This window comes from Euleptes europaea, chromosome 6, assembly GCF_029931775.1.
Source record: "Euleptes europaea isolate rEulEur1 chromosome 6, rEulEur1.hap1, whole genome shotgun sequence".
In the NCBI taxonomy this organism is placed as follows: domain Eukaryota; kingdom Metazoa; phylum Chordata; class Lepidosauria; order Squamata; family Sphaerodactylidae; genus Euleptes; species Euleptes europaea.
In genome coordinates, this window is record NC_079317.1 from 104,730,704 (window position 1) to 104,750,803 (window position 20,100).

Genomic DNA, 20,100 nt, shown 5'->3' on the forward strand with positions numbered 1-20,100 from the left:
CTTGAGAAACACGTGCTGGCTCTTAGTAATCAGATCCATCCTTTCTAAATGCTCAAGGACTGACTGTTTGATGATTTGTTCCAAAACCTTTCCCGGTATAGAAGTCAAGCTGATGGGTCGGTAGTTACCCGGATCCTCCTTTTTCCCCTTCTTGAAGATGGGGACATTTGCCCGCCTCCAATCTGCTGACACCTCACCTATTCTCCAAGACTTATAAAAAATAATGGGCAGTGGCTCAGAAATTACATCTGCAAGTTCTTTGAGTACCCTTGGATGCAATTCATCTGGCCCTGAGGACTTTGTTTCATTTAAAGAAACTAGGTGTTTGTGCAGTACCCCAATGCCAATCCTAGGATGCAAATCCTTTCCCTCATCATGTTTTCTGTGTATGCCATGTTGAGCACTGCTTCCCTCGCAAGAAAAGACTGAGGAAAAGTAGAAATTGAGGACTTCTGCCCTCTCTTCATCTCCGGTTACAATTTCACTTTCAGGTCCCCGCAACGGGCTTATCTTGTACTTGTTCTTACTCTGTACATAGGAGAAGAACCCTTTTAATGGAATGAGCTACTGAAGGGGTTTTTCCAGATGTTTCTAAAAAGATGTCCGGCTGTTTTGTTCCCTGAATACTTGTCAGGGATTGTAGAATCGTAGAGTTGGAAGGGTGCATAAAGGCCACCTAGTCTGATCCCCTGCTCAATGAAGGATCAACCTAAAGCTTTAGGTTTTCTCACCCTTCCTAATCTCTCTTTATGTTAAAACTTTTACACTGCAAGTTACAAAGGCATAAGTCATCTGGATCCTCTGCAACCAGACAGTAAAATGCACATTTGGAACATTAGAAAAAAAGTGCCTTTCTTTAATCAGCATCCTCACACCAAACCCAGTGTGCTGTAAGGGTTAAGGGTGTAAGACATGCACCTGGGCGATCCAGTTTCGAATCACCACTCTGTCATGGAAGCTTGCTGGGTAACCTTGGGCCAGTCCCACACATTCCGCCTAGCCTACCTCACAGGGCTGTTATGAGGATAAAACTGGTGAGAGAACAATATAATCCGCTTTAGTCCCCCCCCCCTTTCAAGAACCAGCTTCTCTCTTACTGCTGGAGTCAAGGTCACAGCCACTGAAAAAAAGGCCATTTATGCAGGGTCAATTTTGAAGCTCGCTCAAAGCTCTTTTTTAAAATGCGACCTTTAAAATGACTATTCCTTTCCTTTTATCCCTTAGAAGCTCCTTGATCCATTGATCTTGAGCAGCATATATCTAGTGTTGGAGGGACATAAGGACTGAAACAAATCTTGCCACTGACAATGTAGCCTTGGGGTCCCTATCGCTTAGTAAAAAAGGCATTATGTCAGTCACAGAGGCATTGGATTTGTATGTTAAAAGGGGGGAAATATAGTGCGATCGAAGTTCCTCGTAAAAGCGGCCTTCCAAAAGGGCATGGGCTCATGAGTCAATAGAGCCAGAAGAGCAAGGGCAGATCCTGTCTGAGTACGGTATAATCAGAATTCTGCCCTGCATTACCATAGAAGGGTTAGCATTCAATTGAATGCGACCTTTAAAATGACTATTCACGTCCCGATGCAAAAGGAGAAATCCCCCCCCCCCACTCGCCTGCTCCTTGTTTGCATAGCCATTAGCAATCGCCGGCTGCATAGCTAACGTGCAGCTGTGACGGTTCACCGTGCGTGCGTGCGTGGGGGTGGAGGGCACGCAGCCCGGACCGCGCAGCCAATCACCAGGCCTAGACGGCCTCCGCTTTCTAGCGGGCTTCCAAGGGGCGGGGTCTACTGGCACACGAACGCGCACGCGCGCGCACCAAGCGAGCCTGATGGGATCACGTGGGCGGAAGTCCTCCTCGGCCGGCTCTTAACGCGTTCTTCCCTGTCCTGCCCCTACAGCTTTCCCGGGGCGCAACTAGCGCGTTGTCCAATAGGAAGGCCGCTTGGGAGGAAGGGGCGGGCCGTCAGAGGAGAGGCGTTTGGGGTCTCTGAAGGAAGGAGGGAGGTAGGAGAAGGGCGGGGGCGGGGCGTCGTCGGGCTTGGGTTGCGGCCGAACCCAAGACCCTCACCCGTGGGCAGGGTCTGATTCCTAGAGCGGCCGGATCGCTTATGTGGGAACAAACACCCTGGGGGGGGGGGGGCTTTCCCTCGGGGAGACACCAGGCGTCCCGTAGGCCTCGGGTGGCATCCCAAAAGCGCCTCTTTACAGAGCTTGAAGCGGCTTTCGTCTGGAGTGGTGGCGGGCCGTAGCGCCTTTGAAGGGCTCGCTCCACCCCCTGCCGCTTGCCCATCAAATTCATAAAGGAGCAGGTACGTTAGGAATCGACCGTTGGCCCCCCCTCCCCCGAGGCCCTCCTGGTGCCGGAGCTGATTTGCATCCTCCAGTTGCCAACCCAGAGGCAAAAACCGTTGAAACAACAGTTCAACTGATGGGGGGGGGGGCTGATATACTCTAGGCCAGTGGTTCCCAACCTTTTTTTGACCAAGGACCACTAGGACTTTTTTGTTCGGGGCAGGGACCCCAAGGTTCAAAATAAAAATTCCGGGAATTTGAAAATAAACTTTAATCAGAACTGTGAGTTAAACATTAAACTTAGACTAACATTTGACTATATATATTTTTATAATAGAGAACTTTTAATTGAAAATAATCATTTATTATGGGTTTATAACTTTGTTTCGCAGACCTTAACTTAGTTCTCACGGACCCCTGGTTGGGAACCAGTGCTCTAGTGGATCTGCTGCCTTCTAGGAGTGCCTATTTGTTTCCGCCTGTGCCCTATTTATATGCTTGTAAACAATTGTATGATGTATAAAATTGCCCTGCAGTGTGGTCTTCTCCAAAGCGGACCAACTCCGGAAGCATCCCCTGACATTTCTTGCCACTGGGGAAAGAGGGGAGCATGGAGTCAGCTTCACCATTAATCATGGAGTCAGCTTCACCATTAATCATGGAGTCAGCTTCACCAGAGCATATCAGCCCAATCCTGAGCGTAGTTACTGGGCAAATCAATCCCGCTGAGTGTGTGTGTGTGTGTGTGTGTAAAGTACTGCCAAGTCGTAGCTGACTTATGGCAACCCAGTAGGGTTTTCAAGGCAAGAGACTAACAGAGGTGGTTTGCCGTTGCCTGCCTCTGTGTAGCAACCTTGGTATTTCTTGGTGGTCTCCCGTCCCAAGTATTAACCAGGGCTGACCCTGCTTAGGTTCTGAGATCTGATGAGATCAGACTAGCTTGAGCCATCCAGGTCAGGACCCCACTGAATTTACAGGGGCTTATTCAATGTATTCCTTACCTTGTGTGTTACATGTTTACAAGGTAAAGGTAAAGGTCCCCTGCGCAAGCACTGGGTCATTCCTGACCCATGGGGTGATGTCACATCCCAACATTTTCTAGGCAGACTTTGTTTGCGGGGTGGTTTGCCAGTGCCTTCCCCAGTCATCTTCCCTTTACCCCCAGCAAGCCAAGTACTCATTTTACCGAACTCGGAAGGATGGAAGATGAGTCAACCTTGAGCCGGCTACCTGAAACCAACTTCCATCGGGATTGAACTCAGGTCGTGAGCAGAGCTTTTGACTGCAGTACTGCAGCTTACCACTCTGCGCCACTGGGCTCCTTTACATGTTTATACCACTGTTTATTTCTTTATTAAAGACATTGTATGCTACCCCTAAACTAATAGATTCTGGGGCAGTAGTCAACAGAATAAAGAAGAAGAAAATGCTGTTGTATAGTAGCTGACTCAAGGCGACCCCATCCACGAGGCATTTCAGGCAAGAAACAAGCGGAGGTGGTTTGTGTTGTCTCCCATTCAAATATTAACCATGGCCAGCCCTGCCTAGCTCCAAAGCACCGATGAGTTCGGGCTAAACTGAACTATTTGGGCTGCTCAGCAGTGCAAAAGCCATCACTAAAATATAAATTCATAAAATGCAGCAGCAAGCACTCTTTGGCAATGTTCCTAACAGGCATAACATTCATAAAATGTTAAAAATGAACTACTAATTTCTGGGTGTGAAAGCTGGACAGTGAAGAAAGCTGATAGGAAGAAAATAGATTCCTTTGAAATGTGGTGTTGGAGGAGAGGGTTACGGATACTGTGGACTGCCAAAAAAACAAATCAGTGGGTTATAGATCAAATCAAGCCTGAACTGACTCTAGAAGCTAAAATGACTAAACTGAGGCTATCGTATTTTGGTCATGTCATGAGACGACAAGAGTCACTGGAAAAGACAGTCATGCTAGGAAAAGTTAAGGGCAGCAGGAAAAGTGGAAGACCCAACAAGAGATGGATTGACTCAATAAAGGAAGCCACAGCCTTCAATTTGCAAGATCTGATCAAGGCTGTCAAAGATAGGACATTTTGGAGGACTTTGATTCATAGGGTCGCCATGAGTCGGAAGCGACTTGACGGCTCTTAACACACACACACACAATTTCTGTTAGTAGGTGTGACAACTTTAAAAAAGATGTTCACTTTCCAAACCCCAAATGCCTTCAGAATAAAAAGGTCTTTCCCTGCCTTTTAAAGTAAAGACCAGATGTAACTGGGTTGGCTTTGTACAGTAAATATGTATGCAGGAGTACAGCCTGTGGGAATTACAGCAAACTCCCACAGAATGCTGAATTACTGCACACATAATTTGCAGTAAAACTGTCAGTGCTATGCATTATTACTCAGAAGTACTACTATTCAGTGGGCCTCGTCTAGGTAAGTAAGCATAGGATTGCAGCAGTAGAGGCCTAAATCATATTCCAACTTGGAAGCAGCTGTGCAGGTCCTGTGCATATTTAATTGTATGTCAGCACCATTAAATTCAGTGAGACTTACTTCTGATTAAAGAAGCATGTGATTGGGCTGGAAGTCAGAACAATTAAGGAGTATAAACAACTTTTACTGTAATTCTGAACTTATGAAAAAATGAAAAAACTTTTCTCAAAACTCATCAGGTTTTTACAGTGGGTAAAGAATTAACTTTTTGATCTCTCCACAGCCACTAAGTATGCACTGTAAAATGCACAATTTGTAAACCTCCAATTAGCTGTATTATCCTAGTGGGCCTAATTTGGAAGCGATATCCATTGATTGCAACACAAGAGATGTTTATCCTTAGCCTAAATAAGTACTAAAAAAATGTTAGTTGGACTAATGATGAATTTATTTTTTATCTCCTGGTATCCACTTTGAAACCTGTGGGGATTCTTGTTAACCCAAAGGAGAGGTGACAGTAGGAAATGAAAGTGACGAATAATTTCACAGGTGTTTCGTTCCTTCCACCTAGTCGGCTCCCGGTGTAGGTGACCTTGGTGGCTTCTCTCCTTGAGCATGAAGTGCATCATTACTGGTGGTAATGTGAAAGGTGGGGCAAGAATACGTTTGGATATGGGTCATTCACCTTTGGAAAGTGCTGACAATGGGCTGGTCTTCCTCCAGGAGGTAGGCTGTTTGCTTTAAGTGAGCAGAGGAATGGGAGTCTTCCCCTTCTAAAGCTGCTGTATAATTTGGGCATTACAAAATATTGTATTTATCAGCCAAAGCCTCAATTTAAGTGGCAGATGGTATAGAGCTAGGGTGCCTATGGGGTTGCTAAACACTCTTGCATCAGATCATACCATGTGGCTCATACTATTTGGAATATGATTCAGGAATAAATACTCTAGAGGGTTTGTGAGCTTGGCATGAGAATGTACAGTTAGTGCAGGAAAAACAAACCCATAGGAGCTTGTATCTAGGTTTCAGCAGCAAGGATGACTGCTTGCCTGGGGTTTTTATAGCCCTATGTGTGAGCATAGTAGAGGCAAAGCATTCGGATGAGAACTTTGTATCCTAAAAAGATAATTTCCTGTTGGACAGGGAGAAAGAATGGAAGGAAAGAAAGTGGTGGTGGTGGGAATTTTAGTGGCACTGTACCAGAGAGATACAGGAAAAGGCTGTTTTCACCTGTGTGAGCAGGGACTTCAGCAGATGCTTGGCTTCACTGCAGAAGAGCAATAAATATAAACAATGGTCCAAGATGATGGTTTAATAGAAGTGTGAGGCTGTAGGAGATGTAATGTGGGAGCTGTGGTGGAATGCACTGAAAGTCACGTAGGCTTATTCATAATGATTCAATGTTCTTCTGTCCCTCAACGCAGCACTGGGGAAAGCGGTGCACTCTCTCTCCCGCATTGGTGATGAAGTCTACATTGAGCCACTGAAGGAAGGGGTAAGCAAGGGGCTGAGAGAGGAAGAGAGCTTTTGAAAGAGGAATGTGATGAGCCTGGAAGGGGACAACCCACACCAAAATGGACACCCAGGGATTTGTTTAGACTGAGTTTAGACTGCAAGGAGGGGTGACTCAAGGAGTTCTGTTTACTTGGAAAAGTGGGGGCTTTGAGTAAAGCATTATATCGCTATATTATAAGAAGCTGAGATTCTGTACTTATTGGGTATAACTCTCCAAAGTCAGATAAAAACAAAAAATTAAAAAGGGGGAGATGGTTGTTCATTAGTGCATGTCACCTATGTGACAAAGTGAGGATCTTCCAGCAGCGCAATACATGCGTATTTCTCAGAATATATATGTATATAATATAATGTGTCCTGTGCCAGTTTTTCTGTTAATTGTCAACATTTGTCTGATGATGGGCATGTATGCAGGCCAGTGATGCTGTGTCTGTACAAAGCGGCCTTAAGCTACTAGGAGGGTAAAAGGAAGTTGGGATCCTTTTGACTGACTGCAAGGATGACACTCTTGATACTTTCATTCTCTTTCCAGCTCTCTTTACGTGCAGTAAGTGTATCTCGCTCAGCATATGCCTGCTTCCTGTTCGCCCCTCTCTTCTTCCAGCACTATGCGCCTGGAGAATCAAGGCCTGACCCTGATGCAGGCCCTGTCAGATGTAAAGTGCTTATGAAGGTTAGTTATATTGGGCTGTATGTAGATTGCAGAGGGGGACAATTGCAGGCTCTTCTTGGAAGGCCCCAGCATATCACCTACTGACTGACAATAGGCTGGCTTATAGAAACGTGAGCGGTGATAGAATTGTTATGGAGTGTACCACTTCAGACTGTAGGTGGTAGTGACCTTATTTGAGCATTCCCTGATGGAATAAAAGCTCTATTTAAAGAAAACTAGCATGTCAGAAGGATGCTAGGCTAAACCTCTTTCCTTGACATTTAGCTTTCTGTGTGCACAAAGTTGTGTTATAATGGGAGGCATTCTTTCAAGACTTGCAGTCTGAGCACTGTAATCCGGTTAGACTTGTCTGCTGTGGTTGTGAACCAGGCGGTTTTCTGTTGGGTAGTTGTAGCATAGTCTGTGTTTTATTACACAAACTCTTCCTTGGCAGTATGATTGTAAGGAGGGTGACACTTGATTGCATGCAGTGTGCCTTGTTATGACAGATAAAAATACTGAGTTCTGTTCTCAGGTGTGAAGGAGGAGTTGGTGTTTCATTTAGAAGCACTAGGTATTCTGTTTTGTTTGCCTCTTCCCGGACTTGGAAACTGCATGTTTTTGCGTGCTTACATAGGAATAAGCCCCATTAAATTCAGCAGGATTTCCTGTGCATGCTTACATGAAAGGATCAAGCTGCAGGGCCACTTCCGCGTGTGTTTTTTGCCCTGTATGGCAGTTGGATGCCCCTGCTTTTTGGCCAGAAATTCCTTGCGACTCTTGGGGCTGCAGTATTTCCCCCCCTTTTCAACCTTTAGGGCTTCATTTCTGTTCACAATTGAGTGGCAGTGTCTCTTTAACCACAGCTCAGTGGTGCAGGGGGAAGGGGGAGCATTCCCTGGGTGGGGTGTGTGATTATCACTGTCAGCTCTGGGCTCACCAGATAAATCCCACAAACCGACTTCCATAGGCCTTCCATAGATAGGTGATTTATTGGAAAATATACAGCGAGTTACAGAAACCGACTTGGAAATTGGCAAGGATACTAATGGGGGAAAGATTAAGGATACAGAAGATATAAAGGTGAAAGTAAAAACGAGATGTGGTTTTAAGGAGGCTGTCTTTTCTATTAAACTGAAGAGGACAGGAAAAGAAAGCTGTGTCAGCTAGGGCTTTCTGTCGACCCTGGATAAACAAGATGGTTCCTCACCAGAACAAAATGGAGTTTGAGTTCGCTCTGTCCTTCCCCGTTTGCATTCTGTCCCCCGCCCGGCATCTGCACCACAATGGAAACCCGCCCGGGATAATCACTAGTATGATACCAGGTCCCACAGAACAATGCCTGGGAGCCCTGGAGATCGTCTAGCTAATTCACGCGTTAATTCCTTGTACGTGTTTTCAATGAGTAGTTACTGGCAGTTACCTTCTATATTGTTTCCTTGTATCTGAACTATCAAGACAGCTCTGCCGCACCTCGTCCTTTTGTGTTATACCCTGAACATAATCAATCCTATTGTATGTACCCTATAAATGTACTGGTGTTTCCCCATGTCTGTATTCTAGCCTTATGTTTCTATGGACTTACTGAACTCGCTGGCTTTTTAATAAAACTTTTAAACTTGTGACTACGTCTGGAGTGAAGTTCCTTATGAAAGAAACGCAACGAAGTACTGCAGTCTGACAAGCTGAGAGCCCATGTGATGTAATGATTAGTGCATTAGACAATGACTGGGAAGACACGAGTTCAAATTCGGTTCAACCAAGGTCTTACTGGGTTACCCAGGGCCAGTCATACACTCACAGCCTAACCTACTTCCTTGGATTGTTGTGAAGAAAAGGGGGGGCATATACACTGCCCTGAGCTCTGATGGGATAAAAATGTAATAGGCAACATTAATATGAAATGTCTGTCAGTGGTTGTTAGTCATGGTAGTTAAATGACATAGTTCCAAGGCAACATCTCAGAGCATCAAACACTGAACAGAAACTGAAGGGAGGTCTGTGCTATACCATTCGAATGTTTAGTGTACAGATGTTTAGTCTGATCTAGCAAGGCTGGCGTTATGAACTAATAGAAGCTGCAGTTGGATGGAGGGGTGTTGAGCTGTCAGAAATTTGTTTTTTAGCTATTCTGATTCTCATGGTCTGCGTACCCTGTGTCGATTACCAAATACTTGCAAGGCACAAAGAAGCAAGCATGCACCAAGTTCTGCAATAAGATCGTTCCATTCCCCATTGTTACTCAGTCAAATTGCCAAAAATAGCCTTTATTCTGGCTTTCAAAACTGAACTGTTTTGACTGTAAGTGGAAATAATTCTGCCAGCAAAAAACTAGAGCTGTCTGAAATGCAATTAAGGCACCCCATCTTGGTCTTCTGGTGGGGGGGGAGTAGGTAGAAATAATAGATACAGTGCTGCATGTGTGCTATTCCTTGTTTTGGGTAAGAGTGCTGGGAGAAAATGTTAATATCATTGTGGGCCTCTTGTTCTTTCCAGTCTTTCCTGGCTGTATTCCGCTCACTTTCTTTGCTGGAGAAGTCTGTGGAGAAATGTCTCATCTCGCTGCATTTCTGTCCCACCAGGCTCCGTGTACAACTGCACTGCAAATATGGTGAGCGCTGGGGAGGAGGAACCTACCTAAACACAAAGTGTGATACACTGGGTCATGTGGAGGGGTGCATGGCTGACAGCATTACTTTGATGGAGAAATAGTCAGCATAAGTTCTGTAAGTCTACCAGCAACTGGTGCTGAGCTAGAAGAATGGAGCCCGTGTAGTTCCAGGTGTATTTGGAGAAAACCGTGTTTTTAGCAAGTTGCAGGAATTGAGAACTCTGTTCCTTGCTTATCTCTGAGGAGAAAAGAACAACAGGAAACCTGTGCCACTTCTGAGGCAAAGCTCCTGGTGGGAGTCACAGTTTTGCCTGCCCATTGAAGACTGCACAAGAATCAGTGATGGCTAGTGTCTCCAAAAAGGGAGTGGTACATGTCCACCCATCTTGCCAAGCTGCTCCTACCAGCAGGGCCTAGTTGGGTTACTAAGTAGATCTTATGGGTAAAGGGGGCCCAGTCCAAAGTCTGTTCAGTGAAGATACACAACTGTTGCCCATGCTTAGAAATTCCTCAAGACCAAGCAATATCATCCACATATATGAGGCCACTGTAGCAGTTAGTGGGGATGTAATGGTGAGAATGCTGGAGTACATTTGTGGAGACCGAGGTTCAAATCCCCACCAAGCCATGAAGCTCACTTGGGTGGCTTTGGGCTGGGGTCTCTCACTCAGCCTAACCTCACAGAGTAGTGGTGAGGATCAACTGGTGGAGTGAGAACCATGTATGTCATTCTGAGTTCTTTGGAGAAATGGTGGGATATGTGGCAGAAAAAACAACAAAATCTAGACCACCAATGCCACAATCGTAGTTTGTCTCCCTGTTCTGTCTGATACTCTGACCTCTGCACCACACTGGTCATCATGCAGATTTTAGCATAACTCCTGATTCTGAACATTCACAAATTTCAGAAAATGGAAGGCTTATATGAAGTAAAGCAAACTTCTCGACTTTTTCACTGTTGTTCCTTGTTATCTGAGGCAAGAGTAGTCTCATATTCTGCAAAGGCCTTGCTGCCATGTTGCAGGAGCAGTGTGCTTGGCAGGCTCCTGGATAGGACCTAATCCCTGATGAGCTTCTGTATTTTGCAACATTTGAAAGTACTAAGTTCTGAAAGACTGCATTTTACTAAAAAAGCAACAACTAGTGCTATCATGCTAGTATGACTACATTTGAATCGTGTAAACAGGATTTACAGCAGCATGAATTGGCTGTAACAATATTGTTTTAAAATTCTGCCTTAAAAGGAATCTTGATCATCATAATTTGGAAGAGGGGAAAATAATATTGCAGAAGAATCCCCCCCTCCCCGTTTCCCCATATGTTTTCAATTTTTCAGACTGGGAAGTAAGAAAAAAATTGTCTATGCATGTTGTGGCGGGAAGATTTTCATACATCTAGGAAAAATTGCTAGTGGCCCTGGGGTCCTCTGGAAGACATGGTTTCCTTATGGCCACTTTCAACTAAGGCTTTCTTTGCAGGTGTCGTCAAGACCCACGACTTATTGTTCCAGGAGTGTGAATCACTGCAGGCAGTTTTTGACCCAGAACAGTGCACCCAAACTCTGCGTGCTCCTCCCAGGTTGGAGCCATTATGTTTGCAATAAGGGCAAAAGGGATTGGGGGTATACAAAGGATTTTGTGGTTAAAGTTGTATAAATTTGACCAGTAATCCTCAACAGCTTGGAAGAGGGGGAGGGGTACATGTCCATCTGTTGTACAGCCGCCACAATCCAGATGCTCAGAGGCTTCCTTGCATAGTAGGCCAGGCTATTGTGCAGTTAATGTGCTTAAACGTACAGACTTAGTATGGATGAATGAGAGGACGTTCTGGGAAAATATACTCCTTTCTTTTTCTGGAACTACTGGTTTGATTTTAAAACACTGAACCAAAATAATGTGAACCTGGTGTGTGGATGCCCATGAAGTTATGATAGGGAGAAGGTGATGGCTACTTCATGTCCGCTCATGCTGTGTGCAGATTGTTCCTTAATAGTTTAATTGGAACAACCTGTTGGACCCAGGACAGAGAGTTGGGCATGCTCAGCCAAGGAATCCGCTCACTGCCTCCATTTTTTACCCATTTCCCTGCCCCTCCTTTGTCTGATGCAGGTTATTAGTGGATGCGGTGGTGCACTTTCCATTGACTCTGGCTGAGGTGACAATGGGTGCCAGTCCTGGTGGGAAAGTGACCTTCCGCAGTTACCTGGAAGAAGAGACAGGTGAGCTTCCTTCCATTACCCTGTTTCCACCTTGTCCTCAGAACCCAACAAAGTAGTCGAAGCTTCCTTGTCACTCCTTAATAGCACAGATGTTCCCAAGCCCCTCTGTTCAGGCTTTTTTTGCAAATTTCTTAGCATCCCTATTTAATTGTGATTGCTTGTATTTCTAAAGAACCACTCATTGACTATATGTGACAAGTTTCTGCTTGGTGGGACACAGTGTGTCTGAAATGGACTGTCTCTCACATCTGTCAATGCCCCCTACTGTGCATCCTTGCTGGGGGGGGAAGTAGTTTGGAATGTGGCTAGGGTAGCTGCTGAGGAGAAGGGTACTAACCCTTGTCACTGCCTCAGAGGCTGGCCGGACGATGGTGACAGAAATGTGTTTGAGTGAGGATGAGTTCCAGGTCTTCCATGTTAAGGAGGAGACACAAGTTACTTTCTGCCTTAAGGAATTTCGGGTGAGTGAATTTCTTGTCCCTTGCTTTAATTTGGGGTGGTTGTCTTTGCCCTTTGTATGCTGTTTCATCTCTCTCTTTTAGGGTCTTCTAAGTTTTGCAGAGTCTTCAAATCTTCCCCTTAATATCCACTTTGACATCCCTGGCAGGTAGGCCTTTTCTGGGAGAATCTCTGAGGGGAAGAGCAGTCTTTGTTTCTGTCCAGTGCCCTGAGTACCAATACTGCTTTGCTGCAAGGGGAAGTGGGAGCACCTTGGCTAGATTAGATGATGCTTGCTCATGCCTGGCTTGCTCTTCTTCAGTTCCTTCTGGTGGAAAAACCAGTCTCTGAGAGTTGGGTCCTTATCTGTTTTCTCCTCACAGGCCAGCCATCTTCACTTTAGAGGACCCCCTGCTAGAAGTGCAACTGGTCTTGGCCACACTATCAGAGCTAGATAGTCACAGTTCCCAGATGACCAGCGGGTAAGCAAGGTTCTTCCCCACAAATTCTAGCACAGAGAGCCAAACCAAATAGCGGAGGAGAATCTAGAGGTAACTGACATTAAGTAAGGGTTGCTTCTTGGTCTCTGCTTGGCAGAGAAGGACCTAACTTGGGGCCGTGGGATGACTTGTCATTTTTAATAGGCATTTTAATTATTGTTGAACAGATCTTGAGCACCTCCCATTCCTAATCAGGGCTACATTTTTCCAGCAGCCATGCACTGTTGCCTGGGTTACTGGGGGAACCGCTCATCATCTTGGCTTTAAGGCAAGCATTTATGCCAAAGTTGGCCTGTTTTTTTGTTTTGTTTTGCTAACTTTGCTTAAATGATGGGATCGCAACTTGCTGGTCCCCCTCCCTGCTAAGGCAAACCTCCAAACTTAATAAGCCACCTCTTCCTAGGAAGTGGAGCCTGGTACTTCCTGACTGTCCATAGAATTGGAAGGGGCCATACTGTCCAACCCCCTGCTTAATGCAGGATCAGCCTAAAGCATCCCTGACAAATGATTGTCCAACCACTGCTTGAAGACTGCCAATGAGAGGGAGCTCACCACCTCCCTGGGCAGCTGATTCCACTGTTGAACTACTCTTATTGTAAAAAACAAAAAAACAAAACAAAAACTAATATCCAGCCGGTACCTTTTTGCCAATAATTTAAACCCATTATTGTGAGTCCTATCCTTTGGTGCCAACAGGAAAAGCTCCTTGCCCTCCTCCAAGTGACCTCCTTTTAGATACTTAAACAAAGCAATCATGTCCCCCCTCAACCTCTTCTTCTCCATACTGAACATTCCCAAGTCCCTCAGCCTTTCTCATATCGCTTGCTTTCCAGGTCCCTGATCATCCTCATCCCCCTCTCCATTCTGTCCACATCCTCTTTGAAGTGAGGCCTCCAGAACTGGATGCAGCACTCCAGGTGCAGCCTGACCAATACAGTGTACAGTGGGACTATGACATCTTGCAATTTGGATGTTATGCCTCTGTTGATGCACCCCAAGACTGCATTAGCCTTTTTTGCCGCTGCATCACACTGGCTGCTCATATTTAGCTTAGTCTACATGTACCCCAAGATCTTTTTCACACACAGTGTAACCTAGAAGTGTATCCCCAATCCAGTCTGTTTCTCATTTTTATTACCCAAATGTAGAACTCTGCATTTATGCTTGTTGAACTGCATCTTGTTCACATTGGCCCACTTTTCATTTATAAAAATATTGAATAGTACCAGGCCCAGATTTGAGCCCTATGGCACCCCCACTGGACACCTCTTTCCAATCAAATGAACTACCATTGACAACTATTCTTTAGGTGCAGTTCTGAAACCAGTTCCCTGTCCACCTAACTATCCCGGTCTGCAGTCCTCCAGTTTACCCATCAGAACATCATGGGGAACCGGTCAAAAGCTTTACTGAAATCTTATGTAAACATCAATGGCATTCCCATGAACCAGTAAGCTCATGGCTATTGTTGACTATAGTCTTTGTTAGTCTGGAGGTTTTCAGGGCAGGAAGCCAAGCCTTATTCATTCTTAAACTCTCTTCTGTTAAAGTTGTGCTGATGTTTATGAATTTCAATGGCTTCTCTGTGCGATCTGACAAAATAGTTGGTAGAATTGTCCAGTCTTTCAGTGTCTTGGAATAAGACCCTGTGTCCTGTTTGTGTCAGTCCATGTTCAGCCACTGCTGATTTCTCAGGTTGGCCAACTCTCATCATAGTTCAGTAAAGTCTGCCCTACTAAAATCTAACATGCACACATGGCTAAGAATTTCCTTGGTCTTCAACAGCAAAAGGAATTCCAAGAAGACATGGTCACCTTCACCCCATCTACCAACCCTTGCTTGTTAGTTACTGTTGAGTATGGCTGAGCCCCTCATAGCATCCTCCACCATTTGAAAAAGGAAGTTGTCAGCCAGACAGGCCAGGACGTTGTGTGACTGTGGTCACTTAGCATTTTGTCTCCCAGCACACATCAGGCAAGTTGAAGTCACCCATAACTACACGGTCATGTTGCTTGGGATACTCTGTCAAGCTAATCAAGGAAAGCAACATCCACCTCCTCACCCTGGTCAGGCGGTCTTTAGCAGACTCCAACCACAATGCTATTCATCCTTCCTTCCCTTGTCCTCACCCAGACACTTTCCACTGGGCTGTCACCCGCCTTTTTCAGTATTTCCTGACAGTATTTCCATTTCTTTCACACTAGTACACACAAGGCTGTTGCTCCTGCTTACGACTTCACCAACGATGACATTGATGCCTACATGATTGCCATGGAAACCACATGTGCTGGCATGGATCGGGTGTGTCCATCTCCCAACCTCACCTTCCCTACACGACATACCATTTCTGACACAAGAGACTTGGATAGTGATCATGAGGGGACTGTGCCAGGTACACCACCGCAAAAAAAGGTATGTATGTGCGATGGAGGACTTGCTGCAGTAAGACTATACTCCCATTGCATGCACGATGGAAACTGAGTCATTATGTTCAGGAGAATCTCAAGGCCACTTCACTGTTTTAGTGGGGGCGCTTACTTAATTTTAGTGGGTACCCTCTAGTACCCCATAATGTGAGAAACAGAAATGTGTATTTATTTCAATGTGTGTTCTACAGAAACTTTGTTAAGGGTATGTGATCATGAGACCATTTTTGTTTGATGAAATAACGTGGGTATGCTTCTCATATAACAACTCCCCCCCAAAAAAATGCTCTGTTAATATAATTATTTCTGTTAATTTAGTCCCCTTAAGCATGAGGCCTGTGTTCCTACCATTTCTTATCAGTAGGATAAGACAGTGACTGTCAGTAGGAAGATACACATTTGAAAAATAGTAGTATTCAGACATCTTGGACTTTGAATTATGTACTGGCACCTGGCTTAAAGATCGGAGGAAGGCGTAGAGTGAGTAAGCAGATATATAACTGACTAATATGCTTACCAATCAGCAGAGATACACACAGACCTTGCCATCAGAAGAGATTGCTCTGATCATTCTGAAGTAGCGTCTACGCCAGCTATGCTACTGGCTTGTGGGATTTGATTCTGTATCAGCACAGTGGCGCCTGTTCTGTTCTCTCTGATGTTGCACCTACTAAGCACAAGGGCAAATGTTTCGCTTGCACACATTGATATATAGGCAAGCAGCACTGTTAAAGCATGGTGGGGAGGGAAAGAATAGAGGCCAATACTTGTTCCCCTGGATGCCTGGCAAGAATCAGCTTTGCTGTCCTAATTTGCAAGCACTATGCAAGAAAGGCAGACTGATCTAATCCCAAACCAAACAAGATGCAAGTGATCAGTAGTAACAATGAGATCTGTTGACGTTTTTAGTTGTCCTTAAAAGCAGTAGTGGATATATGTGTCAGGCTCCAGCAAATTCACAGCGTTTCAGCAATAGACCTTCAATTCAGGCAGAGCAGCAATTCAAAGATTTATTTCAGAAGTCAGTGATTTCAGTAAGAGACACGCAAGGTTGGAATACATGACGGGGAGTGGGGATATATTTATAGGGCTGATACAATAGGGTTACAGAAACAAAGAGACAATGTAGTCGTTTCCTGCCGGTAACGACTTAAGTAAAACTGAAACAGAAACAATCATGAGCAATCAGTGGAGGAGATGGCCGAGCTCTCGGCTTTGTGCGCGGGACCCGATATCAGATCGAAGATTTACACGGGCGGGTCCCAATACAATTGTAAATCTCTGGCCGGAGCTTGTGTGCAAAACCAGGGGGAAGGAGTGCACAGAGAACTCCATCTTGTTTGCGGGGGAACCATCTTGTTTGAGGACGGAGCTGTCCGAAGCCCTATCTGACATTCCGCCCCTCCAAAGGCCCCCTCCCCGGGTTCCCAGGCTTGTTGGGACAACTCCGATGGAACTCGGTGATCAGAGAGGGAGCGTTCACGTGTTCTGCCGCAACCCACTCATCGTGACTCGAGTTTAAATGTTTCCAGTGTACCAGATACTCCAGCAGACCCCTCCGCAGCCTGGAGTCCAGGACCCTAGAAATTTCAAAATGCTGTTCCCCCTGCACCATGATAGGTGTTGCCTCTGGGGGTTCGGGGTGCCAATCAGGGGCGGGAGAAAAGGGTTTCAGTAGGCTAACATGAAACACGGGGTGCACTCCCTGTAAAGTTTTGGGGAGATCCAGTTCAGCAGTGACCTCGTTGATTACTCGGGGTATAGTGAACGGACCCACGTACTTTTGGCAAAGTTTTCTACAAGGACGCAGGGACTTGGTGGAAAGGTACACCTTTTCCCTGACTACCAGATCCCACGGAGGCGCTCTGTGTTTGTCAGCCTGCGCGTTGTACCGTTCCTTAGCCTGGTCCAACTGTTCAACAAGTCCCGGCCAAGTATTTCTGACGGTGTTAGACCAAGCAGATACCTCCGGAGGGTCGCCTCCCGGCGGGAGGGGAACCGCCCCCAAAGGGTCGAATTCTATCCCATAGACAGTCTTAAAGGGACTCTGTCCAGTAGCAGAGTGCACCGAGTTGTTATAGGCGTACTCCGCCAGGGGTAACAGATCGACCCAATTATCCTGGTGATAGTTGGTGAGGCAGCGCAAGTAGCATTCAACAACAGCATTCACCCTCTCCGTCTGCCCATCAGTCTGGGGGTGATAGGCTGACGACAAACCCTGTTGTACCCCCACAATTCCCAAAAACGCCTGCCAAAATTTAGACAGGAACACCGAGCCTCTGTTGCTCACGATCTTCCGAGGAAAACCGTGCAGACGGAAGATCTGTTGAACAAACAGGCGGGCCAACTTGTGGGCTGAGGGCAACCCCTCGCACGGAATAAGGTGGATCTGCTTAGAAAAGAGATCCATGATGACCCAGAGCACGGTTTTCCCCTGGCTAGGAGGGAGATTGGTTACAAAGTCCATACCAATCACCCGCCAGGGAGCCTCCGGGGTCTCCAGGGGTTTCAGCAGTCCAGGGGGCTTTCCCATGAGACGTTTATTGGTAGCACACGTAGGGCAGGACCTTACGAAACCATCTATATCCTGGCACATCCCTGGCCACCAAAAGCGCTGCCGTACCAGGTGTAGAGTCTTAACAAAACCAAAGTGACCCCGTCTTGGAGCTGTGGCTCCATTCTAGCGCTTCCCGGCGCAGCTTCTGGGGAACATAAGTCCTTCCTTCCGGGGTCCCAGTTTCCTCCACCCCAAGGCGACTCTCCCCTCATTCCTCGCGAAGAGCCTCCTCCCACCTGGTCTTTGCGGCAGAGGGCAGATCTCCAGGAACCTCCTGGGAGCGGGGGGAATCGTGAGCCTCCCTCTGTGGGAGGGCCAGGGGAGGCGGAGAACCCGCCGCCCGGGCTTGGGCCCGGGTCTGGACTCCCCGGGGGGGGGAGGCATTGGGTGCTCCCTCTTGCAGGAGGTCTGGTACAGGCGTGGTAACCGCCGCCTGGGTCTGGGCCCGGGTCTGAACCCCTGGGGGATGAGTGGCACCGCTCACGCCGCCTTGCGGAAGTACCGGAGCAGGTGGGGGGGCGCTGCCCAGGTTTGGGCCCGGGTCAGAACTCCCGCGCAGTTCACTTCTGCAGTTCACCTTGCAACACTCAATAATTGAAGCAATATTCCTGCCAACCCAGCTTTAATGACTCTGGACCTTTTCATTCAAATTCAGTTTTTGTTTAGTACTCTCCACCTCTCCCCCCCCAGTTTCTTAACATGCAAATAGAAACATGTAGAAATATAGAAGGATCCCCTGACTTCTTATTCTGTTCCCACTGCCTGCTTTTGTGAACTGCCAAATATCTCCCTGGCCCCGCTCTGCAACTGAAAACTTAATTGCCCATGAAACGGGGATTCCTTTGCCCATCTTTGGCAGAGAAGTTCCCTTGGGAGAAGGGTACAGACCCTGAAAATTTAATCTCAGTTGGATGGGTAGTGGAGGGTTGGAAAGGCTTCCCAGTGAAGCAAAACTAGAATTTAATAAAGAAAAACACATGTAATAAGAAAAATAAATAAAATTGAAAACCAGCTGCAAATGGGAGAGGATGTACAATTCCTTAATTGAAAGCAACAGAATGTCAATGGGAGCTCTCCAGGCGCCTGCGAAAAGCCTGGCCTTGCAGCAAAATCAATAAACAAATATGCATATATATCCTGCTCGTGGGCTTCTTAGAGGCCCCTGGTTGGCCACTGTGTCGACAGGCGGCTGGGCTTGATGGGCCTTGGATGCACGGGAGGTTTTGCCTTGGGATTGGCCACTCTTCAGATGCACATTTCCCCCATCCCAATTCTCAAATCTCAACAATAAGCCCCCCTGCAGAGTTTTGAGAATTGGGATGGGGGAAAATGGGCATCGAGAGAGCCAAGGCAAAACCTCCCGTGGATCAAAGGCCCAAGGCCCATTTCCCCCTCGATTCTCAAAACTCTGCATGGCGGCTTATTGTTGAGCGCTGAGAACTCGGATGGGGGAAATGTGCATCTGGAGAGCAGCAAATCCCAAGGCAAAACTTCCCCTGCATCGATGGCCTTGGTCTGATCCAGCATGGCCTTTCTTGGGTTCTTATATACTTTTAAAAAACTAACTTTAACTGAAACCAAGCCATTATCTGCACCCTAGAATTCCAATGACAATCAGATTTTGCACTTCACTTACAATTATGACCCATCTGTGTTTTTTATGGGTGTGGCAGAAACTATGTGTTTGGGATGTTGCTGTCGATTTGAGCAATTGGGAAGAAGAGGGAGATTTGCAGAATCCACTGCCTTCCTCTCTTTGCTGAATAAACCATCTGCATGCTTTCAAAGATTTCTGTACAAAACTTTTTTTCTTAATACAAAAGCTGACTTGCTTGGCTCTCTATTCTGGTACAGAAACTGCTACTTATATGGTAATTGTGCCCCTGCAGTTTTCTAGCTCTTCTGTTGCAAACCTTTTCTTCCTCTTGCTTTCACAGTTCCGTTCCTTGTTCTTTGGCTCCGTCCTAAACCAGTCGCAGACCCTGCTCCTCCCAGGCTCTGGGCAAGAGGTGCTAGCAGAGGACAGTGAGGGAGAATCCTGAGGTTCCTGACTGTTGAGATGCAACAGGTGCTTCACCATGACAGCTGTCAGAAGAAGAGCTACCCTCTGGTGGGCTAGGGAGACCAGACCAGTCCACTCCTCTCCAGATAAGGATCAAGAGGAGTCCCACTCCCAGGCATGCAAACCAGACAGACTTTTCCTTATCACAAGCACTCGTTTCTTACATGGCAGTGTTTCTGTGAGAGAAGCAGCCTTTTGCCTGCTGCAGGTAGAACCCTATCTGGGCCTAACATACTCAATGCTGTTTGGGAATGTGCAGATCAAGATGCTGTCTTGCAATGGGGCTTTTGACTGACTTAGAAAGGCACGGTAGGTCTGTTTCCCAATAAATATATTTCTAGATGTTTTGACTAGTGTGAACTGTTGACATGAGAGGCAGACCACTAGTTACACCCTTCCTTTAATGCCT

The 20,100-nt window shown here is 46.3% G+C and overlaps 1 protein-coding gene across 1 annotated transcript; it reads left to right on the forward strand.

Moving 5' to 3' along the window:
* Window positions 1–5,286: 5,286 nt before the first annotated feature.
* On the forward strand, window positions 5,287–19,709 carry RAD9A (RAD9 checkpoint clamp component A). The gene is made up of 11 exons (XM_056851587.1): window positions 5,287–5,361; window positions 6,137–6,207; window positions 6,760–6,900; window positions 9,376–9,490; window positions 10,969–11,068; window positions 11,599–11,708; window positions 12,063–12,169; window positions 12,251–12,315; window positions 12,530–12,628; window positions 14,851–15,058; window positions 19,567–19,709. The coding sequence occupies exons 1-11, from the start codon at window positions 5,328–5,330 to the stop codon at window positions 19,669–19,671; spliced, it is 1,155 nt and encodes a 384-aa protein (XP_056707565.1). The 5' UTR covers window positions 5,287–5,327; the 3' UTR covers window positions 19,672–19,709.
* The last annotated feature ends 391 nt before the right edge of the window (window positions 19,710–20,100 follow it).